Raw genomic sequence first — 23,591 nt, 5'->3', positions numbered from 1 at the left:
ATCGATGAACCATTTATCCTTAGCAACTTGTCCCACGCCCAAAGAAGAGCTCTGTGAAACTCAAAAGCTTGTCTCTTCCACCAACAGAAGTTGGTCCAATAAAAGATATCACCTCACTTGTCTTGTCTCATTGAACAAATAAGTAATTTATTTGAAAGATACATTTCACGGTCCACTTGAGACAGCTGGATCAGCAGTATCATTTAATGAAAATTGTCACAAACAGACAAATTATATATTGCTGTGCTATTCCAATAGTAGAAACTAACCCATCACAGTAAAGAACAGTGAAGAGTGTTCAGAATCCAGATGAAGACTCAAAAAAAAAAATGTGAAGAGTTGTAAAGCAATTTAACTGCTAAACTCCCATATGACTTCATAAGCCTCTCTCAGCTTCACTTTTATTGCACATGGAGAAAAAATCTTTAATATACTATATGTAGGATTTTAATTTTTGAAAACAAGGATAATCCAAGTGATTTGAATGTTTTCCTATTTCACTAGCGAGTGGCTCATTTTCCACAGATATTCATAGGTTTACTACACTTACTGTAGATACAACCAGAGGAATATATGCAAATATAGTATTGACCAGTGTATAAATGATTTGTCTTGACAACCTATGATGAGGTCTAAAGTATGTGATTATACTAGCCTATTTCTTAACTCAGGAAAAAATAGACATATGCTATCTCACACAGGAAGTCTTGCATATGCTATGCAGTGAGAGCTATAAACATACTGAACTTAGAATATGCTTCATGACATTAAAGTACAGGGACTTCAGCCAAGACTTGTCCCTTGCCCACCATCATCTTACTCTTCAGCTTCTTGAACTTTTTGCACAGCAATGTCAGCTAAGCTAGTCTCACTTTCAGACTGATTGTCAGGACGCAGTTGTGCGGCTGCTGGCTCATTGTTAAGCACACATTCCTCTGTTCTGTCAACTGCATGATTTGGATCCACTTCTTTGGTAGCTCCTGGGTGAGGGTCTGACTGTTTTTCATTTGTGGAACTAGGATCCGCTGCTTGTGCTTCATCTAACGAAAAAAGACATACACATCTCACAAATCCCATCATCAACACCCACACAAGAAGCGGCATTGTTATTCTTAAGGCTGAATTTGGCAGGTACTTGCTCTTTGTTTCACTGAGAAGTTTATTCCCCTACTATCAACAAGTTTCCTAATATTTATTCTTCTAAACATAATAAGGAAGCAGGACTACATTAAGAGACCTCAGACACGGGAGTTCTGCCTAAGGCAGGGGTGAGCAAACTACGGCCTGGGGGCCACATCCGGCTCTCCAGACCTTTTAAACTGGCCTTCAAGTTCCCACTGGGGAGCGGGGTCCGGGGCTTGCCCAACTCTGTGTGGCTCCCAGAAGCAGCAGCACGTTCTTCCTCTGGCTCCTATGCATAGAGGCAGCCAGAGGGTCCCAGCCCCAAGCACCACGCCCGCAGCTCCCATTGGCCGGGAACTGCAGCCAATGGGTGCTGCAGGGGAAGCACCTGCGGACAGGGCAGCATGCAGAGCCGCCTGGCTGTGCCTCTGCTTAGGAGCTATAGGCGGACATGCTGCTGCTTCTGGGAGCTGCTTGAGGTAAGTGCCGCCTGGAGCCTGCCCCCCTGCCCTCCTCCTGTGCCCCAACCCCCTGCCCCAGCCCTGATCCCTCTCAGTCCCAGCCGAGAGCACCCTCCTGCACCCCCAACTCCGCATCCCCAGCCCCACCCCAGAGCCCGCACCGCCCAGCTGAAGCCCTCACCCCCACACACTACAACCCCCTGCCCCAGCCCAGAGCCCCTTCCCACACCCTGAACTCCTGATTTCTGGCCCCCCCAGAGCCCACACCCCCAGCCGGAGCCCTCATCCCCTCCTGCACTCCAATCCACCCCACAATTTCATGAGCATTCATGGCCCACCATACAATTTCCATACCTAGATGTGGCCCTCGGACCAAAAAATGTGCCCCGCCCCAGCCTAAGGAGATGTTAGGTTATGTTGGAAACAATCCTGGGTACCTCACTCGGACAAAGCTTCCCACGATACTCTCTCTTTAATAATTAATTTTGCCTCTATTATGACTGCAAGAACTGGCACACGCTATTATGATACTAGGTGAATAGGTCAACTTAGTGCCCTACTCCAATCAAACTTTCATTTCAAAGTTATTCTAATCCAGTAACCTGGTATGTCAAGGAATGGGAAACCAGAGCATGACTTACTGACTCCAAGAAATAATTCTGTAACTTAAAAAAGAACTAAGGAGGTTTTGTGAGAAAAGCTGCAAATGCAGGTTTGCATAAGAGGTTGTTCGATGTACCAGAGAACCTCTGTCTATTAAAAATCAAGCTGAAGCCAAAAAAGTTGGTTAGAGTAAGCTATCCTGACCTTTATTGTTTGACCAGGCTGAAAAAAGCCACATGGTATACTTAGACTTTCCAAAAGGGGTTTTGGGGAAAAGCATAAGTATATTTGGCATGTCCAAATTAAGTGGTTGGGGCATTAGAGACCCTGATTTATAAAGGGAAATGGAAGTCTACTTAGGGGTCCGAGTGATTAAAAAAGCCCATTTTGGCTCCTTAAATTTTACATGAGATGGTCACCAGGTGGAGTTGTTTCCTGATATACTAATAACTGCCCTGCAGTACTATTTTCAGAGCTACTCTCCTGTGAGTAAGGCAAGCATGACATGGCTTCTGTATTTTGTAACTGCCGACAATAAAGTTAAAACATATAAAATGGGAAAGGGGTGCTAAGAGACAGGAAGTGAGAATGAGCATGTATGCTACTTCAGGGACTTTCCTTGGAATTACATACAGAAAAATTATTTTGGAGGAAGGGTGTTAGGCATTTTTACTCTGTTGTATGATCTTCAGAGTTTATCATTTTGTTAGTGTTGTAAGGAAAGAACCCAAAACAACCAAATAGCCACCCCCATATGTACTCACACAAGTCTTCCTTGTTCCTCTCCCATACCCATAATATAACAACGAATTAACTTCTGAGTTAACCTTTTGCACAGTGGGTTAGTGTGTGGGTTGGCTGTTTTGTTTTTATTATTCAACTTGTCACTTGGTCTTCTAGTTTAGGATTTGGGGGTTTTTTTGATCAGAGCTTTAACAGCAAAGTTAGAATTCCTGGTGCCCTATTGTACTCAAGAGTCATGTGTATTTCTGTTATTGGATACAAAGTTATGCTTTCACAAGTAAGAAGTCAAGCATTCCAACAATTACTGCCATTTTTTTTCTACCAACCAAGACAGTCTCTTAAACCTCACTTAGTACGTGCAGTAACAGAATTTACTTTTGCTTCTTGTAGTAGAATTTGTAGTGCAGGATTAATTTTAGTTAGCAAACTGTAGATCCTAACCTCTCTCTTGCTTTTTTTCTTGTCTCCGTTTTTCTGTGGCAGCTTCTAGCTCCTGCTTCTCATGAGCCTCCTTCAGCGTCTTACAAACTTTTTTGTGGGTAAACCAGTGTATTTTCTGGCAGTTCTGGTCACAATAAATAACCTGAAAGTTTCCAGAGCCATTACTTCACCTTCATATAACAGGGCAGTACAATAGTTTAACTTTATGGGGAACTAAAGCTGCAAATTTAATCAGGATATTGGAACAATATGTTATGTAACCTAAGAGTACTACTCTGATATTACAATTATAAACAGTTAAGGTCACACAATATGGGTGTTCTATACATTATATCAGAAAGGAAACTATTGTTCTATTGTAATTAATTTAGGAAATCCACAATGTATTGTAACTCCACCCTCTAACCCACAGAATCTTATTTGGGGCTTTAAATATTCTTACTTCTTGGATTCAAGATACCTGCACCACAAGCAGGTGCTTTGTATCTCCTCAGTCTGAACATACAGAGGCATTTCTCAAAGAGCTACAAGTACTGGTAAGTAACCTTCCTTTTCCAGACTGGCAGTAATATATTCACAGATTACAAGGTCAGAAAGGACCATCCATTGTGATCGTCTAGTATGACCTCCTGTATAGCACAGGCCAGAGAACTTCCCAAAATAATTTAAAAAGCATATCTTTTAGAAAAACATCTGATCGTGATTTAAAAATGGTCACTGATGGAGAATCTACCCAGACCCTTGGTAAATTGTTCCAATAGTTAATTAGTCTCACCATTAAAAATTGTGCCTTATTTCCAGTCTGAATTTGCCTATCTTCAAATTAATTTTTTTAAACTTCAATGACAATCTCTTACCATTTTACATATGGAACATCTTTTGTCTGCTCCTTTTTCCCCACAGGTTGTACAGAATTCAGCATCCACAAAGCCCACTTGGCCAGTAATAGCTTGTGTAAGTACAGAGAAAGCAGTAGGATCAGAGCCCTGAGGGAAGGGGAAAAGATTAGGCAATAAGGAGGAGAAAAACATAATTTAAAGTCTGCAGAAATAGGACATGTACATTTAGCACAAAGTTTTGGCAATTTGCAACTTAAGAGCAAGAAGCCTGGTGGCTCTATGCATTTTCACTGACATTTCTGTTGTAGCAACAGGAACAGAAAGCTAATCATGTGAACGCAGCTATAATGCAGGACCCTCCACTACTATAATTCATGACACTTAAACCTAAGCTACAGCTGTAGATGTGTCTAATCTGCAGTTTCTAGTGAAGGGGGATAGAAATTATTTTATTTTATCTTAGAAGCCTGAATCAAGTTTTAGGCTAATCAGTTTAGAATTAATATTTAAACCCACATTCTCATGCTGCCATCACTTTAGAAAGTAGTGGATGTGCAAAATCCTCCCTCACTATTCCTTTGCACTATGTGATCTGCGAAAACACTGATGGCCAGGATTTCAGAGCTTTTATAATAGCTTTCAAAATAATGTAGCTGGTCCAGTAAGTCTACGATACAAAGGGCCAAATTCTATCCTTCGCTAAACATGCACAACACCTGAGGACTTCAAGGGGAGCTGTGCACCATTAGTCTTGGGCAGCATTAGCTCTAAAGGATAATACTACACAAACACAGTAGCGTCTATGCTTCTGATGAAGCATAGATACAGTTTTTCAGCTGTACATACCAGTACCACTTTAGAATTAAATGTAGAGTTAGGTAGAGCACAAGGGACTTAATGTCACATTAAATATTTTCTTCTTGTAAACCATGAACTTACTATAAAGTGTCCTTTGTGAGCCTATACACAAAAAGCTTTTTCCCATGGATTTTTTTAAAACACTTATGTGCCATTGCTTGAAGAAACGTTAAAAGAGAATGTCTTTCCCTGTTGAGATTCTTCTCCCATTTGGAAACAATGGATATTGTTCCTGTATCTAACATGTAAATTTTTTGTTGTATTGACTCCCATTTAGAGTCCCACTGACTCTTCACTAGCATCTAGTGAAGCAGTTCTCCAGTATCTTTGCATAATGGGGCACTACTTCATTTTATTTCACAGATATGCCCATGTATCTTGATATCAGAGAACATATGTGATGTTCCATTGTTTTAGTTGTTGTGTCATAATTAAAACATCCTTTTAATGTATTTGTTGGATGAATTAATGAACAGTACTTTGTGATATTCTTTTCACTTAGGGTTGGCAGTTTGTAAATAATATGCAGCAGGATTGTGAAAACTAGTGTCTGTGCTGGCCAGAGAGAGACGTTTCTCTTGGCAATGACATACTGGAGTGCCCCATGTCTTCAAATATTCCCGACTGAATATTTGCAACTTGGAATCTTTAAAATACTAGATAAAATTTGCAGACATTCTTCTCCTTCAAAAAGTACAAGCAGTAGCCATCACTATCTGCTACTTTGGTAATGTTATGATAGTGTTAAGAATCCTTTCTTAGAATGATGCTAACACTGGGGGCATGGGTGAAGAACCAAACAAGTTGTTCTAGCTCAAAAAAAATCTAAACCGATTAAATCATCTGAGAAAGATGGTAATCACTACACAAGAGGCTGGGTTTTTCTCATACTGAATCTGCATAATTGTGCATGCCTAAGATCAAGTACTCCTGGACAAATGTAACTGATAGCTCAGATTCTTCTAGAGCTTTATAGATACACCCCAAAGTGTCAAAGACTGTGCAACGAAACAGATTTCTTTGAAGGAGTTGGTAGGGGAAGAGGAGATTGCCAGGAATAGAAAAAAAAGTAGAAGAAACCTGGGGAAAAAAAATGTTTACTGTAAGCATGTCTTAAACAGTATGAGACAGTGTATGAACATTCAAATCATTGTGCTGCCTTTTGTTCTGATCTCGATAAATTGTACAGATGACTATTGCAGGAATTAAACTACAGAACAGTCCCATTTATCAGATCCCTGTAAGATGAAGGATATTTTTAATTCATTACAGTGTGTAACAGTTGTGTTACAAAATTAATCATCATCCCAATCTTAACACACGTACTGCATAGCTTTCAGAAATAGATCTGATGTGCTTTCCTCTGAAAAATAAGCCTCTTGTACAAGATTTATTATAAGCCAATTAAAATACTCTTTAAAGATAGTCTCCTATCAGACACATATGCGAAGATGTAAAGTTAGTTTTCTTACTAGGCATCCATGGCACTGGACATCAACAGCTGTTCATTTTGCTTCTTCTGCTCATAAAGGCAGCTTCAAAAAGATGCTTTTCTTCCAAGTTACCATCACCTACTGCCACCCACTTCTGGCCCACTGGAAATAATGACTGCAAGAGTCCCAGGAGATCCTGCAGTCCTTCCACCCCTTGCTCTTTTGCTCAAGTGCAGGATAAGGCTGTTAAGCTATCTAACACCACTGAATTTATGGAGTGAGTTTTGCAAAGAGAAATGGGAAGAGAGAGTCTCTCCCCCCTCCTCCCCAAATGGAGAGAAATACAAAGTGCTAGCATCAGAATACTCTGCTCTAGTTTTCTGATGTGAAGATTTTTAATAAATAATGATCCACAGTCAAAGCCACGTAGAGAAACAGAAACTAGAGGAAACCCAATTGTCAGGGATGAGAACTCCTACTGTATTTGGTACAGAAGAATTCCCTAGAATCCCAATTTTTAAAAAATATCTCAGGGGACATTCAAAACTTTTGCATCCTAGAGGACATAAGTCAAGGGACAAAAAGACATGTAAAATTCAATTGAATACCAGGCTTTTACTATGTGGGATATCTAAATTAATCTGTTTATAAAATAGCACTTATTTGCTTAATGAGAGACACTTACAATTTCAACAGGAGCAATACTTCTCACCAGCTGCTGGAGCAGGGTAGCTTCACAGTAAGGAAACTTTCGAATGCACTCTCTGATAAGCTTCTCTTGATACACAGGAAAACCATCTGTATCTCTGCCTTTCAATAGACTGAAATTTTTAAAGCAAAAGTTAAATGAAAATCCACTAGCAGCTTATGATTAGCGTTTACTAACAAGCATGGTCCAAGGTGTTATTTATTCCGCTGTCCCCCGGCTTCCTTCCTCATATGGCAACTTTATGCTAAAATTCAGATTTAAAGTAAATTCTGTAGTGTCAAAATCACAGTGAAGTTAAAAATGCAAATGAAGCTCTTTGTATGTAATTACACAACAATTTTGAAGTATAAAATAATAATTACAGCTAAGTTTTGGAAACCTAAACCCATTATGTTTCAACTATCTAGCCCAATATCAGCAATGGCAGACATACAGCTTATTAGAGAGACTTTGCTTTGTTTTAAATTATAAGACACCGAGGTACAGTTCTTGTTTAAAATTCTATTAGTAATACCACATTATTGTCCTGACTTCATTAAGCTATCTTATCTCTTCTTTTCCCTTATTTATCTTCTTAATTCTTGAATCACTGCTATATTAATTGATTTTAATATTTTAGAGACAGGGTTATTTGCTTCATTTATAACCCAGTTTTCAGAAGCACCTACACATCCACTGAAGTCAGTGGGAACTCCAGATGCTCAACACCATCAAAAGTTAAGCACTTAAATCAAAATAGCCTGTTGGCACTTTTGAAAACCCCACCCAAGATTTACAAACCCAACTGGCTTAGAAGCAAAAATTCCACTGGCTTTAAATAGGGCTTTTGCTTTACACCTGCCAGAGTCTATGCTAGGGAGCAGAGTGGAGTAGATAGCAACATGCTCACAGGTGACCTTCGGTATACATTTGAAAGTGTAGCTTGCATCACTCTTTCACACACACGCATGCACCACCTACCTTTCTAGTGCTCCAGGGCATTCAGGACCCTGGCCAAGCCAGTTTAACCCACCCAGCCATGTGCCCTATCAGGTGTTCAGTGCTGATGACTGCACCCTTCTTTGCATGAGTGACTCCTGGGGGAATTCTGCACCAAAAAATTAAAATTTTTGCACACATTTTAAAATTCTGGAAATTTTATTTGTCAAAATAGCACTATATAATCATACCAGTTTCAATTATTTTGGTAATTTATTTCAAAATACCTGTCAGCAGGTATGTCTGAATAGAGACACCCCCAAAAATTCCCCCAGGAGTAGAGAGTTGTAGACACCCCTATAACAACCTAGTTCCTGTTTCTGTGCCCCCTGCCCCTCCCCAGAGCCCAGCCACGGTCCTCCCCAGGCCAGACACTCGCATCCCCTATCCTCCTAGAGCCCAGGGAGCCAGAGGGGGAAAAAAAACAGCCTGATGCTGGGTTCTGGGTTTGTACGGACTTTTCTGTATGCTGCCTCCTTCCTTCAGGTTGTGCTGGGAAGTGCAGCTGCTGGGAACCCTCCAGTTACCTCCCCCCAACAGCCTTGTCTTCTATTTGTGAGCTGGGTTCTGCTGGGTCCAGCAGCCCCTAGGGGCGGCCAACATTTCTGCAGCCCATTTCTGTAGGGAAAAAAGGAAATTCTGCACACACAACATTAATTTCTACAAAATTCTGCATTGCGCAGTGGTGCAGAATTCCCCCAGGAGTAATGACTACTGGATGCCTTTTGTACATGAGTGGTAGGGGATCAGGGCTCCCCTTGACAATGTTAAACTGGAGTCTTTCAAGCAATGCAATTTAATCTTGGTAGTTTTTAAACCACAAAAGCCCAACTAACCAATGCTCCAGCTCCACTTCATCCCAATAGATGTATAAAATTCATGTATAGACCTTCAGACTCCTTTTAAATTCTGTATAAATGCATACCTTTTGATTAATCCATCCAGTTTATACTCTCGCTCTTTGAGAAAATGAATACATTTCTGGAAGATGCAACTGATATAGTGCATTTTAATAGCCAGTACTTCATTCATATCTCTCTGCTTCATACATTTCTCACAAATCAGATCCAACACTCTGTAGCATTTCAGCAGTGCTTCTACTTCTGCCAATAGGGGGTTCTCTTTGACCAGCAGCACAATCTACAGGGAACAGTGAAGAGAGTTTAATGTAATGAGGAATTCTTTTTTTTCCTTTAAGCATGCGAGTTAAAGCATATAGGTTAGATGGATGAAAATAGCTAACTTTAGTAGGGCTTCTGATGTTCTTCCATTTTTTAGTCTATTTTCTCTTCCTATGTTGTGCTCCGTTCCTTTGCTAATGGAGCATATTACTGAGTAATAAATATACTGCAATTCATAGTTACCATCCAAGACCATCAAAACTAAGGGCAGGACTACACCCCCCTGAGCAACACAATTTACAGCAATCTAAGTGCTGTCCACACTCGTACAATGTTGGTGGGAGACCCCCTCCTGCCGACATTCCTTCCACCTCTCACAGAGATGAAGTAATTATGCCGACAGGAGAGCATTCTTCCGTAGGCATAGCGCATCTTCACTAGGCGTGGTGCAACTGCACCAATGTAGCGCTTCTAGTATAGACCTGCCCCAAGACTGGTCAAAAACTGCAAACAGATCTAAAAAAGGAAAATTGCGTCAAGAATTAAAATCGTTTACAGTGTAACCATTATCTCCAAACACTATAATGATTACCCTAGCCCAACATCCCCCTCTCTGAGGTGCATGTACGAGATGGCATTGCATGATATAGGTTTACCACTCTGGAGCTAGCCTAAAGTAAGCCTAGAGTGCAGCAAATAGACTGTTCATACATTGAACTAAACACTTTCGAAGACAGATGCCCAAATTGCTACTCTTAAGTAATGCTGTACATAATTACCTGTTTCCACATGCCATAGATACCACAATGGTACCTGAACTATTTCTTATTTTAAATCTCAGATTGGCGATAGCTGACAAATGCTAACTTTCAATGGCAAGCTGTAGGAATTGAGGGCTACTTATTTCCTGAGCTACACATAGAAATAAGCCAGAAGGTATAGCTTTTTTTTTTTTTTTTTAACTGTTATACCAACAAGTAAAAACATAAGTCTATTGCACATGTGTTCAGAAGTTGCAGCAGCAGACATTACTGCAATGAAATAGTGACTAAAGAAAAAAAATAGTAAGAAGACATCTGCTGTGACACACATTAATTGAAAGAAGAGTGAGTTAGCATTAAGACTGTATGTTGCCTGAATTTTCCACTAAAAGAATGAAGGAAATGTAAAATAGGTTTAAGCATTTATTTCAAGAGCATGAACCTCTGTGACCAGAGATGTGAACTCAGTTCCTGACTTACCTGTACCATACTAAATCTCATGATGTCTTGCCTGAGCATGAAGTATAAACCATAGTATGCAATAATACTATTTAGCTTGATATCTTAGATTTAATATTCTTAATTATGGACCAGATTCTGCCATGCCTCTCATTTCAAAGATCACCTTATTTTGCAAGTAATCCCCTTATCAATAAAATAATTCTCAACACAAGAATTACAGAAGCTGGTCCTATGCCAATAAAGAAGATGTACTCATTACTGCACCTTAACAGGATGCAAGTTTGTAGTAGTAATAATTTTGTGAAGAGGCCCAGCAAACTTCACTGGCAGTTTTGGTTCTTTATCTAGTCCTTGGGGTTTAGTGTAGTAGTCTAGCCTTTCCCGTGGAAAGAAGTTGTTGATGATTGTTACGCAATCATGTTGACCTTGAACAACAAAAAAAGTCATTAAGAATGAAAATGTAATTTAGTTATTATTCCCCCCAATCCCTACAGGAGCTGGTTTAGCACATGTTCTTGAAAAACTATGTTTAAGCAAAACGATGTTAAGTGAATCCAATTTCCCCATAAGAATTAATGTAAATGTGGGGACAGGGGTGAGGAAGATTAGGTTCCAGGGAAATTTTTTTTGTCAGACAAAAAACATTATATACATATACAGAATAACTTTTAAATAATTTTAAACAAACAATTTAATACTGTACTCACCAATGATGATTGTAAAGCTAGGCTGAGGCAGGGGTGTAGCAGGGTCGGAGTCCGGGGGCTTGCTCCACTCTGCCTGCTGGCCATTCCAGCCGGGGATCAGGGTAGGGTCATGGGGGCTTGCCCCGTTCTGCTGGGCGGGCAGAGTGGGGCAAGCCCCCATACCTGGATCTGGTCCCTGGCAGGAGCACCGGGTGGGCGGAGATGGGGGAGCCAAACAACATTACAAAGGAACATTGCAAGACTTTAAAGGGGTATGTTCTCTAATAGGTCCGCGACCTAATAGTGAAACAATGTTAACCGGGAGGACGTTAAGTGAAGAGCTACTGTAGGGTCTATTCGCACTAGCACATGTTAGCTGAAACACATACCTTTACTTCAGACACCTTAAGAACTTCCCAGTCTGTTTTACGGTTTGAAAAGTGATGGCCCAGTGTAATTTATACACTTTTAGAACAGCAGCAACCATCTTTGCAGATTTCAGCAGAGGGGAGGATCATAGATGTTGTAACATTGTTGAGAATGAAAACGACTGACTGCTCGCTCATATAGGAGGAGACATGGGATAAAATTTAATCCTGTTTTTAATCAATTAATAAAGAAATGTGAAGTAATGTTCCTCCAAGAATAAACTGCTTAATCCACCAAACCATATAATCTTATAGCCCTGGTGAAAATTAGGAGACAATTTCAATTTACCCACAAAGGCAGCCATCTGAGCTGCTGTCCTTCCCACTGAGTTGACAGCATCAGTCTCTGCTCCAGCCTCTAACATCATCCAGGTAATTTCTTTGCTGCCTGTATTTGAAAAGAGAAGACATACAGAGTTTTGTTTTGTCTTTTGTAGATGCACATAATTTGAGAAGACCAGTAGCTAATTTCAAGCTGAACTTCAGGACCTAAAAGGGACAACACTGACACAACAAATCCTTGATGTCCTTGGTTTAAAACAGTGGATTAAAGAGCCAGTAGTATTTTTCTCTTATTTGCAAAGCCCAAGGAACAAAAATTCACACTCTCAGGATCAGATTCTTCCCCGAGTTATGCATGTTCAATTCCCACTGAATCCAGTGTGCATCTCTCTATGCCAAGATTTGGCCCCACAGTGGGTAGCAATATAGATGCAAGGCCCGCTATTCTAGTTTGACAGCACTACTACAGCATCCTGTCTTCTAAGAGAAGAACAAATTCAGTACTATTATGGAGCCAAAACCCAGAGCAGAGAACAGATTGTTCCTTTCTCCCCAATGGGAACTAGGTGTTCAGGCTGGGATAAATACCAAATGAGTAAGATGAACCTAAATTTGATGGCAAAATATATCACTTAACTGGTGCCCTTCAGGGAGACTAATAAAGACACTTGTGACCAGGCTTGTTGGTTCTATTTTCCAGGTGTGCTCTTCCTTTACTTTCTGTTTTTGTGGGAGTGCTGACTAGGGTGCGTTACTACAAAGGAGAAAAGAATATAAATGTTTCTTGCATTTGCTCTAATTTTAGAGTGACACTGCTTCAGCTGGGCTCACATTCTTTTTGAGCGCAAAGATTAAAAATCTGAAAACTAACATCCAGGAGTATTCATACTGGAGATTGTGGGCCATTGATTTTACTCTACATCTAATATCTTACACTAATGTCTCCACACCTAGCTAAGAGTTTATATTAATGTCTCTAGGAATTATGCTTTGGGAAAAACAGCTGAGTGACCCAGAAAGGAAGAAGTTTAAAAAGAGTCATACTTCCCTAATCCTTATCTTTTACCCCTCATTCAGAGATATAAAGCCCTTTTCCTGACTGTAAGAGAATTATTGCTCATCTAAATCAGGGAACAGAAACAATGCCATAAGACCAGTGACAAATAACAAATAGAGCTCAAAGTTCAAGAATCAGATACACGCAGTGTCCTGTTAGTGATCAATCCCTAGAGGAAGGAAATTGGGTGAGGGATCTATCCCTTGCCAAAGTTTCGCTAAACACATTCGGGGAACTACAATCTGCTTGCAGCCATTATTTGAACAGGAAGACTAAATTTGACACGCCTCAGAAGTATTAAAATGGCATTGCTTATTAAAAGCTATAGTTGGGGAGTCTTAAAAATCCACCCATCCTTCAGAAAGGGAGTGTCTTTCATAGGAACTCAATATAATTAAACAGAATTCATACTGTTGTGCAGGAAAATCATTGCATGACAGATGGAATTTTAAGGCTCCAGGACTAAGTACAGCAGGAATCCTCCCTACGCAGTTGGAATTATATAGCATATGCCTCAAATAGATGAGCAAATCAACTTAATATAGGACAAAATGAGTCAACTGCATCTTTCCTACATACTGGGTTGTACTAGTACTTCTACAGTTACACAGACCCACCCATTGCTTAAGTAATAACAGGTTTCAGAGTAGCAGCCATGTTAGTCTGTATTCGTAAAAAGAAAAGGAGTACTTGTGGCACCTTAGAAACTAACCAATTTATTTGAGCATAAGCTTTCGTGAGCTACACACACACACACACACACACACACACACACACACACACAGAGAGAGAGAGAGAGAGAGAACATGAAACAATGGGTTTTATCATACACACTGTAAGGAGAGTGATCACTTAAGGTGAGCCATCCCTGCTGCTGGTGATGGCTCATCTTAAGTGATCACTCTCCTTACAGTGTGTATGATAAAACCCATTGTTTCATGTTCTCTGTGTGTGTGTGTGTATACAAATCTCCCCACTGTATTTTCCACCGAATGCATCCGATGAAGTGAGCTGTAGCTCACGAAAGCTTATGCTCGAATAAATTTGTTAGTCTCTAAGGTGCCACAAGTACTCCTTTTCTTTTTAAGTAATATCATCTTTTTATTATTCCATCCTAAGGCAGCGTCCTGAATTATGAACTATTGCAACCTGTTCATAGGCCTGTCATCCAGATAGCAGTATTATAAAAATCTGAAAATACAAATTTGGAAAGAGTTTACCTGAGAGTCCAGCAAACATCAAGGCAGTATATCCATGCTCGTGTTCATTGCAGTTAACATCTGCTCCATGCCGCAAGAGCAACCTGCACATGTCAACTTTCGCTTTGTATGCTGCATGCATTAAAGGGGTCATGCCATGCTAATGAGAGAAGAACCAAGAAAGAAATATATGCACTTGTGGTAATTACATTTATGGATCATTGTACTGGTCAAGACTCCCACCTGGTAATTACATACCCATGTACAATGCCTCATCTGACGTGTGGGTTCACAAAACCAAACTATAAAGCAAAGTGTTGGGTAAAAGGACTCTACGTATAATGGATTTCACACTCATTCATTACACTGGTTTATTTTATCTCTTTTATTCTGTATTATTACCACGCAATTCAGTCTTCAAAAAACAAAATACCTATCACCATTTGCCAAAGATCTCTACATGTACTTAATGTTAAAGACAGATTATACCCTATAAATCTAGGAAAGTTGCCAGCCTCCTAGGTTGGCAAATGAAAGTTTTTTCCATTGCATACATGTGGGAGTAAGAATATTTAGTTCAGGCTCCTCTCAGTCTTTCAACTACCAAGATTTATAGACATCCAACTGTGAAAGTCATGCTGTCAATTCTTAATCATAATTGATGGAGCTGTAACTATATTACCCCTCCTCCCTCCCACTCACCACCTATTCACAATACCAAAAATATGAGGGAAAGTTTCACCCAGTAGCTGAAGGTTTTTCCCTAGAACTTCTCTTGTTAACTATATCAGTGTAGTTATATGGGTTCTAACCCCTTCTGTAAATCCACTTCACTAGTGCAAAAAAAGGGGTAAGCTGTAGTAAATGGTTCAGTGTGTCTGCATTAGGGGTTTGTACTGATGCAACTACAACTATGTAGCTACGTTAGTGTATACTTCCCCATTCTAGCCTAATCTTAAGGGAAGCCTTAGCAACCAGGATGACTCGTTGTGAGGACTATAACCTGACCTTGATTGAAAAGTGAATGACAATTACAAACAGTTCTAATTGAGAGTATGAGATATAGCAGTGTACCCCCTCCTAATACTGTAGAATTGAGAGGAATGCATTTTAATGAGTCACAGTTTCTAAATGAAAGTGTCTGGAAGGGACAGTCTCCATTTTGTAATGGATCCAGTTATTGAGTTTAGACAGCTGTGTGGATGCAGCCAGCCCTTCATGATGAAAGATCACAAGTCTGAAATAATCTAATCAGGTGGTTAGTTTAGTGCTCAGTCTAGCTTGTTGCCTCCCTCTTGGTACAAACGGAGACAGAAAGGAAATGTGCAGTCTGGGGGACAGTGTCTAATGCTATGCGGTAGGGTCAACAGTGAGCATATGATCATTAAGGCTGCAAGTCTGTCATGGAGGTCATGGATTCTGGGACTTTCTGGGACCTCTCTGACTTCTGCAGCGGCTGACGTGGCTGGCCCAGGAGCCACTGAGCAGCTCGGGCAGCCCCTGGGCCAGCTGCACTGGCTGCTGCTGGGGTAGTCTCAGGCCACCATGCCCCACCCTGCAGCAGTGCAGGAGTTTGGGTATGGGAGGGGAGGGGGCTTGAGGCTGCAGGTTGGGGCATGCGAGGGGGTGAGGGCTCTGGGCAATGCTTACCCCGGGACCGGTGACATGTCCCTCCCTCGGCTCCGAGGCAGAGGGACCAGGGGGCTCTCGTGTTGCCGCGCCTGCAGCTCCCATTGCCTATGGTTCCCAGCCAATGGGAGCTGCAGAGTTGGTGCTCGGGGCAGAGGCAGCGCATGGAGCCCCCGGCTATGCCTCTGCCTAGGAACATGTTGCCATGCAGAGCCAGGTAGGGAGCCTGCCACCCCCACATAACATACGTGGGGGTCCCAGGCCACACGCCGGTCCCCCCCGCCCTGCCTTAAGGTGCCCCTCTCCTCCAGAGCCCGTGACACCCCCGGGCTCCAATCGCCCCAAGATTTAGTCAGTGGTATATACTACAAGTCATGGACAGGTCACGGGCTGTGAATTTTTGTTTACTGCCCATGACTTTTACTAAAAATACTCGAGACTAAATTGTAGCCTTAACAATCATTTCTCAAGAAAGCATCTAGAAACCTTGACACCCTCCACAACTGCATTGGGCCAAATATAGATAAGAACTAACATCCTGCATAATAATCCTTGGGAGCAGATATCTGATTAAAACTGTAGCATAGTTTTTGGACTTAAGGGTGTTTTTGGGGTAGGGGGGCAGAAGAGGGAATGTAGCTTAGATTTGGACAATGTCTAGGGGTAATGCACTGTACACGGTATGATTTCTAACATGCACTAACATAGGGTTACCATATTTCAGGTTCTCAAAAAAGAGGATCCTACTTCAGTGGGGTGGGGGGAGAGCTGAGGTAAGAGGGGATACTGGAGGGGGTACCTGTCGTGGTAGCAGGGCGGCTGGTGCAAGCCCAGGACACAGCAACAGCCTTCACTCAGCATTTCCCTGCTGGACCCCCTCCCCAGACCTGGAATCTGGGGCCTGGGTGGGTGAGATCTGGCATCTGTGGCTTTCAGGGGAATCGACTAATCAGCTGCAGATGCAGGGGAGGGACCATCCGGGGCTCTTTCTGAGCTGCAGTTTGTCTGCTGTGCAAAAACCCTGGATATTTTCTTTTATTTGAAAAATCTGCCTGGACAGAGAAAGGAAGCTCAAAAAGAGGCTGTGTTCAGGAAAACCCAGATGTACGATAACCCTAGACTAACATGTTGCATATTAATTGGTCTGTGTTGGTTCTTGAGACTTCTATACTGTCCTCTCTCCTCCTTCCCTGCCCCTAAAGAGGCCTGTACCCACTTCTGAGCTAGTCAATGCCACTGGCTCCTTAGTCAGCCAGCCTGCATGCTGTGGGGCAAAGCACCGTTGTTTTGATGGCACAGTTATCCAATAATGCAGAATTTGCTTGAAGATGCAGGGATAACCTGCAATAGCATGACTTATTTCATAATTAAAATTTGGAAGAATTGCAATAAGAAATGCAAATTATAAACTTTGTGGGCTTTGAGTTATACCATTACACTTGTCAACAAAGCCTGTGCAGAATTTGAGAGAGAACACATACTATATCTAAGCTTAAAGATATTAATCCTCTGAAATATTTTTATAGATTAAGAGTAGTTCAGAGGCTTACTAATAGCTGCAGGTTGAAAAGCTATTCAGAAGTCTGCCACTTCCTATGTGCTAAATAATAGTTATATAGCTCCTTGGAAGCCTGCAGGACCTCTAAATAGATTTCTAACTGGATACTTCTCCTTGTTAGACCCACTAAGATGCTTTTAATTTAGAAGTTTTGTTGTACCTCATCCAAGCAATTGACATGGACATTCTTGCTGCCCAAGAGCCTTCCAGCTTCTTCAGTGTTTCCTAAAAATAAAAAAAAAATTAAAAATAAAATAAAATGATGTTCCATCAAAAGTAAGGGACTAAAACGGAGGAAATGAAGAATCAAAGCAATGCAAAATCTTTCTATTTCTGATTTTAAATGAAATACTCAGACTAAATTTGTCAAGTTACCAAGCATGAAGAAACTCTGGGATGAATATTATTAAATTCTAAAGCCAAGAAGTTTCAAAATCAATATAGAGTACCGTAATTAGAAGACTTGCATTAATGGGAAATGACTGCCCAGGAAGGAGAACTGTGGAAAGGGATCTGGGGGTCATAGTGGACCACAAGATAAATATGACTGTTTTCAGAGTAGCAGCCGTGTTAGTCTGTATTTGCAAAAAGAAAAGGAGTACTTGTGGCACCTTAGAGACTAACAAATTTATTTGAGCATAAGCTTTCATGAGCTACAAGTGTAACGCTGTTGCAAAGAAAGCAAACATTGTTCTGCGATGTATTAGCAGGAGTGTTGTAAGCAAGACACAAGAAGTAATTCTTCTGCTCTACTCTGCTCTGATTAGGCCTCAACTTGGAGTACTGTATCCAGTTCTGGGCGCCACATTTCGGGAAGGATGTGGAGAAATTGGAGAGAGTTCAGAGAAGAGCAAAAAAAAAAAAAAAAAAGATTAAAGGTCTAGAAAACATGACCTATGAGGGAAGATAGAAAAAACTGGGTTTGTTTAGTCTGGAAAAGAGAAGATTGAGAGGGGACATGATAAGAGTTTTCAAGTACATAAAAGGTTGTTACAAGGAGGAGGAAGAAAAATTGTTTTTCTTAACATCTGAGGATAGGACAAGAAGCAATGGGCTTAAACTGCAGCAAGGGAGGTTTAGGTTGGACAGTAGGAAAAACTTCTTAACTGTCAGGGTGGTTAAGCACTGGAATAAATTGCCTAGGGAGGCCATCATTGGAGATTTTTAAGAGCAGATTAGACAAATCCCTGTCAGGAATGGTCTAGAAAGATAATTAGACCTGCCATGAGTGCAGGGGACTGGACTAGACCTCTCGAGGTCCCTTCCAGTTTTATGATTCTATGAATAAAGAAAATTGCTTATGTGAAGCAATTAGCCTATTCTATAAACTTGAACTTGGGAAATTAATACATCTTTTTTCATAAGTTGCATCAGGACAGCTCTGACTTGGTAAATAAATACAGAGGGAATGTTTTAAGGTATTACATATTTACATATAAATGTACCTGGAAATATTAAAAAGTCTTTCAATAATGACTAACATCCTTCTCCCAATAACTTTGAATATTAATTTGATTGAGAGATATTACTGTGCTTTGAAATCTCTGTTGGTCAGAATGAAGAATGATTTATAATTTACTCTCTTTTTTTGGTTACATTGCTAGTGCAATGTGTACAACAGGAGAATCTGTGTGTAAGTGTAAAAATTTGCAGCGAGGCATCCCCACATCTACAACTACACAATATAGTAAATCCTCTCTAAATCTGGGGCAGGGCTGATTCAGAACCTGAATTACATGTGAACCCCCATGTAGCGCTAGGACAAGAGGGAAAGGAGCCAGCATTTTGTGACTGTTATGTCACCTCCGATAGGTATAAAAAGCTATTTGCCCACATGGATCCCTGTGAGCCGTAGTAGGGTGTGAGCAGGGCCAGCCCTAGACCAAATGGCATCCCCCCTCCATTTGTTAAACTTTTAAATAATTTATTTTTTATTGCATTTGTAGCCCATTTCATGACTTTGATGCATGATTTATCCCTGTCATACAAGATGATAAATTTGCATGCTAGGATATGTAAATCTGTATTCTTGCCTATAGAAGCACACAAAAATTTCTTCTAAGCTTATAGAAACTATTTAATTTTAAGAATAACTGAAATGTACTAACATCAAGAAATTGAACTGTGCACCAACATTGGGTGGACCAGTATTAAATAGTGTTACAGTAGATGATAGCCTTAGAATGTTAACCCTAGTCCTTTAGTTCAAAAGTTTTAGTTTTCTTGCCTTTGCTCTCATGAACTGAAGCACTGCGTCAGAGAGATCAAAAGACTGGCCAATGGCATTCTCAAGCAATAAAGTAGTAAGTGATATCTGTCTTTCATCGGCCATCGTCGATCAAAGATGTTTTAATGAACCTGAGCTTCAAAAAACTGTGCTTCACTTGCAACTGTGACTGGCAGCATAAGCAGAATCCCCAAAGCTATCCACACATTAGGAAAAGTGTCCTTCAGCTCTGCATCATAAATTAATTGGAGAACCTGGGATGGAGAGTGCTTCCTGTGTGGCAAAACGTGATGGATGTTGTCCAATTCAACGAAGAGGTCTTTATCATTGACGTCCAAACATTCCCCAAGTGTCAGCATCCATACAATTGTTCAAAAGTGTTTTCCTGTCCTCCAGCACCTTACTAAGGTCATACAAAAAAACCCAGGTCTTTTCGAGGTGCTTTATTTGTCCAAACCTTTCTCTGATGGACACTCAAACAGTGGTAACGAAAAAACCTCCCTCTTGAATTTTTCTTCTGAGCTTGCCATTGCGTCATCTCTGCCTTCGTAACAAACTGTCTCTTCTTCTGGTGAATACAGGCTCAACTCCTAAGTTTTCCACCATTTCTTTGGCAGTGATAACATCTTAAAAATCTGTTGTCTTGAAGGCGACAGCAAAATCAAGACAGCTTCTCATCAAAGTAGTAGTGGTGGTCGCAATGTCCATTGACTGAGTTTGTAATGCCTTGCGTACAATGTTTACTTGGAACAGGATATTGTGCCAAACCACATTTGAGACCAGAAATTTGAAGTCAGTGATCTGGTTTGTGCCTCATGTCAGATTCCGGCCCTGCCTTTACTCAACCATACCAGTTCCATCAGGGTGTTGTAAATATCAGTCACTTGGTACTTTACTGGCCTTACGCTGTCAATGTGGCTCTCCTCGCAAGTGTCACTTAGAGGCTTCCCAGTCAGATTTGTAACACTGTCCGTGAGAATTTTCCACCTGATAGTTGATGCTGAAAACAGGATGAATATCCTTTGCAGTACTCTGAAGAGAGACACTGAATTTAAAGAAGATGACACTGCATCAGACACAACCAGACTGCAGGAATGACAGCCACAAGGCATGAAGAAAGCTCTTGGATTCAGTGCAAGGATCCTTGCTTGGATGCCACCGTTTCTTACCTTCATATTCGTGCCATTGTCATAGCCTTGGCAATCCTGAAGCTTTATTTTATTCTCATTCAAAACGTTCATAAACAGTTCTGTTAGGCCTTTTCCAGTGGAGTTGTCCAAAGACCAGAAACAGACAAAAGTGTTCATTTGGATACAGACCGCCTTGTCAAATAACCTTACTGTAAATGACAACTCTTCACTGTGACTAATTATTTGACTGCAAGGAAGAGGATAATTGAGATCAGACACTTGAGCATGTTCCTCCAGTGTTGGGTTTCTATGTTATTAATGTGCTGGTTTTCTGCATCTGTGCATTTATTCAGCTTGAGCCTGGACTTGACATCCTTCCTTTTGGAGTAGGCCATAAAATGGCTGGGTTGCTTCAGAGCATCAGCTAAATTATGCCAGTAACTGTACCCAGAAAGCACAAGTAACAATTTGGCATTCTTGTCAAATATTTTGCAACAAAACCAGAACACATTGTCACTTAATTTCAAGTAAACTAACCAATGCATATTCAGTTTCTCACCATTCTCAAGCACTTTTTCACAGTGTGACTTTGAGAACTGCTCATTTACTGGAAACGTCTTATCCTCGATTTTGCTGGGCCCAGCATGATCAATATCTGCAGAGTTTAGGATCACCAGCCATAAAGCAGGCTCTGATGTATCGATCTGTGGTGTGCAATTTTTCTCACGGCTGTTTCTGTTATCATGCCAGGCTGATTCTTCTTTGTAATTTCTCTCCTTTTCATGTAAACCAGATTTTTCTTTGTCATTACTCTCCTTTTCATGTGAGCCACATTCTTCTTTATCATCACTCTCCTGTACGTGGCCAGGAAAACTGGATGATTCTCCACCACTTTCCTCACATTTCCATTCCTTATCTTCAGATAAATCTGCTAATTCCTTAGTAATAGGATTTCCATCATTTAGGCTTTGCTCAATTTCTTCTGCACTGGGATGATCACTACTGGTCTCAAGTCCAGTCTATGCTGTTCTTTTTTAGATATTTTCCCATCAAATTTGCCCCTTGCTGCAAACTAGATTGCAACTGAGCTTTTTACTTCCTATATTGAGCTCCTGAAGGCTTCTTTGGGGGCATCTTTTATTTTCTACAGGGGAAAATAGATATTATTAGTGAGTGTAAAAGTCTACGTTCTGCAATCTTAGAAAGACATCAAACATTACATGTTAAGCATGGCAAAATTAGTAATAGTATTTCTTTTATATTGCTGCGTAGTTAGGGATTTGATAGATATCTCTGGTGTCTCATTAAATATGTCCTTTATTAGTCGCTACTTACACTCTTCAAGTCTTAAAACACAAGTACACTTTCACCATTACACAATAGAACAAGGTTCACAATACCTCACTCCATTGTTTCAGAGTAGCAGCCGTGTTAGTCTGTATTTGCAAAAAGAAAAGGAGTACTTGTGGCACCTTAGAGACAAATTTATTTGAGCACAAGCTTTCGTGAGCACAAGCTTCATGAAGTGAGCTGTAGCTCACGAAAGCTTGTGCTCAAATAAATTTGTTAGTCTCTAAGGTGCCACAAGTACTCCTTTTCTTTTCACTCCATTGTGATTCAGTCTTATATCTCACTGACTGACTGACTGGTGATGCCCTGCCCCTTATATACCTGCGAGGGCACGGCTAACAACATTGTAGGATGTTCGAGGAAAATGTAGTTCTCAGAAAGCGTGGAAGGTTCTAGGAGATTCTACAAAGGTCTAGGTTAGTGAAAAATAAATCCACATATGGAATACCTGAAACATTCTATTTTCCCTTCTGTCACGGACAAGAAAAACAGCACCCCTGAGCCCAGCGTCACCTACGCCTGGCACCCCAGGCAGTCGCGTGCCCCTAAATCTGGCTCTGGGTATGAGGAAAAGGAGCAAGAGGGAAAATAACAGGGAAGAGGGCAGCTGGTTCCCTGGGAAACCGATTAGATTCTTCTTTTATTTGCTCAAGCAGAGAGCTTGCTATGGAAAGAGGGCTGCAGTGACCTACACCTGTTGGGTTTGCAGCCTGGGCCCAGAGAAAGACAGAGAGGCAGGAAAGTCTGCAGCTCCCGGCCCTTCAGGGCGCAGGCGATTAGTGTTTCAACGGCTTCCCGCAATGCCTTTTGTGCGGCCTGGGGGGAGACAGGGACCCAGCTCCCAGCCCGCCTGGGAATACGGCGGTCAGTAGCCCAGTCAATCGCTGGCGTTTCCTGCAGGAGCCAATGGGGTTTACTCCGCCCCGGCGAGCAGCTGGGCTGCAGCAGCGGGAGCGACCCTGGAAGCGGAAAGAGACATCCCCCTTTCTAGTACAGGTCTCTGGTGCTTCGGCCTCTCGCCTCGCAAAGCGGCACTATCCATGCCCGGCTCTCCCCGGGCAAACCACCGTCACCCCCCGGGGCAGCGCCAGACCCAGGCCCCGACCCCGGAACACAGAGCGAACCACCAGCCCAGCCGCCAGCGCCGTAGTACGGCCCAGCCAACGCGGGGCCAAGCGGGCCCCTGGCTCTGCAACGATCCCGGGGCGCCGCGGGGTTGCCGGGCTCCTCCCGGCCCCGAGCGCAGGAGCCTCCCCGCCCGGCTCTTGCCGCTTCTCCGTCCAAGCACCGGGGCGCGCGGGCGGCCCGCGCTCAGCAGCTAAAGCCGCCCCCGCTCCCCCCGTCTCCAGGGCCAGCCTCACCTTGGGCAATCACCGCCAGCAGGGCCTTCTCCGCCGGGCTCAGCTCGCCTCTCCTGCGGGGGGGAGCCATGGCGCCTCCTCGCCGCCCCGCGCTGGCCTCGCGGCGGGGCCAGACACGGCAGCGGACCCGCTACTCCCCCCCCCCCCCGCCG

At 41.9% G+C, this 23,591-nt stretch overlaps 1 protein-coding gene across 2 annotated transcripts; it reads right to left on the bottom strand.

Moving 5' to 3' along the window:
• Window positions 1–125: 125 nt before the first annotated feature.
• On the bottom strand, window positions 126–23,591 carry ANKMY2 (ankyrin repeat and MYND domain containing 2). 2 transcript variants are annotated; one of them, XM_038388765.2, is made up of 10 exons: window positions 23,440–23,591; window positions 17,532–17,596; window positions 14,206–14,344; window positions 11,936–12,034; window positions 10,797–10,957; window positions 9,114–9,328; window positions 7,187–7,322; window positions 4,229–4,357; window positions 3,372–3,513; window positions 126–1,040 (listed from the first exon to the last, which is right to left on the bottom strand). In XM_038388765.2, the coding sequence occupies exons 1-10, from the start codon at window positions 23,507–23,509 to the stop codon at window positions 817–819; spliced, it is 1,380 nt and encodes a 459-aa protein (XP_038244693.1). In that variant the 5' UTR covers window positions 23,510–23,591; the 3' UTR covers window positions 126–816. The 2 variants fall into 2 exon arrangements, with proteins under 2 accessions (XP_038244693.1, XP_043365157.1); XM_043509222.1 differs by lacking the exons at window positions 17,532–17,596; window positions 23,440–23,591 and adding an exon at window positions 16,613–16,851.

The sequence above is a fragment of the Dermochelys coriacea genome, chromosome 2 (genome assembly GCF_009764565.3).
Source record: "Dermochelys coriacea isolate rDerCor1 chromosome 2, rDerCor1.pri.v4, whole genome shotgun sequence".
NCBI lineage: Eukaryota > Metazoa > Chordata > Testudines > Dermochelyidae > Dermochelys > Dermochelys coriacea.
Note: the sequence above shows the minus strand (reverse complement) of the source record. Positions and strands in the feature narration are given on the sequence as shown.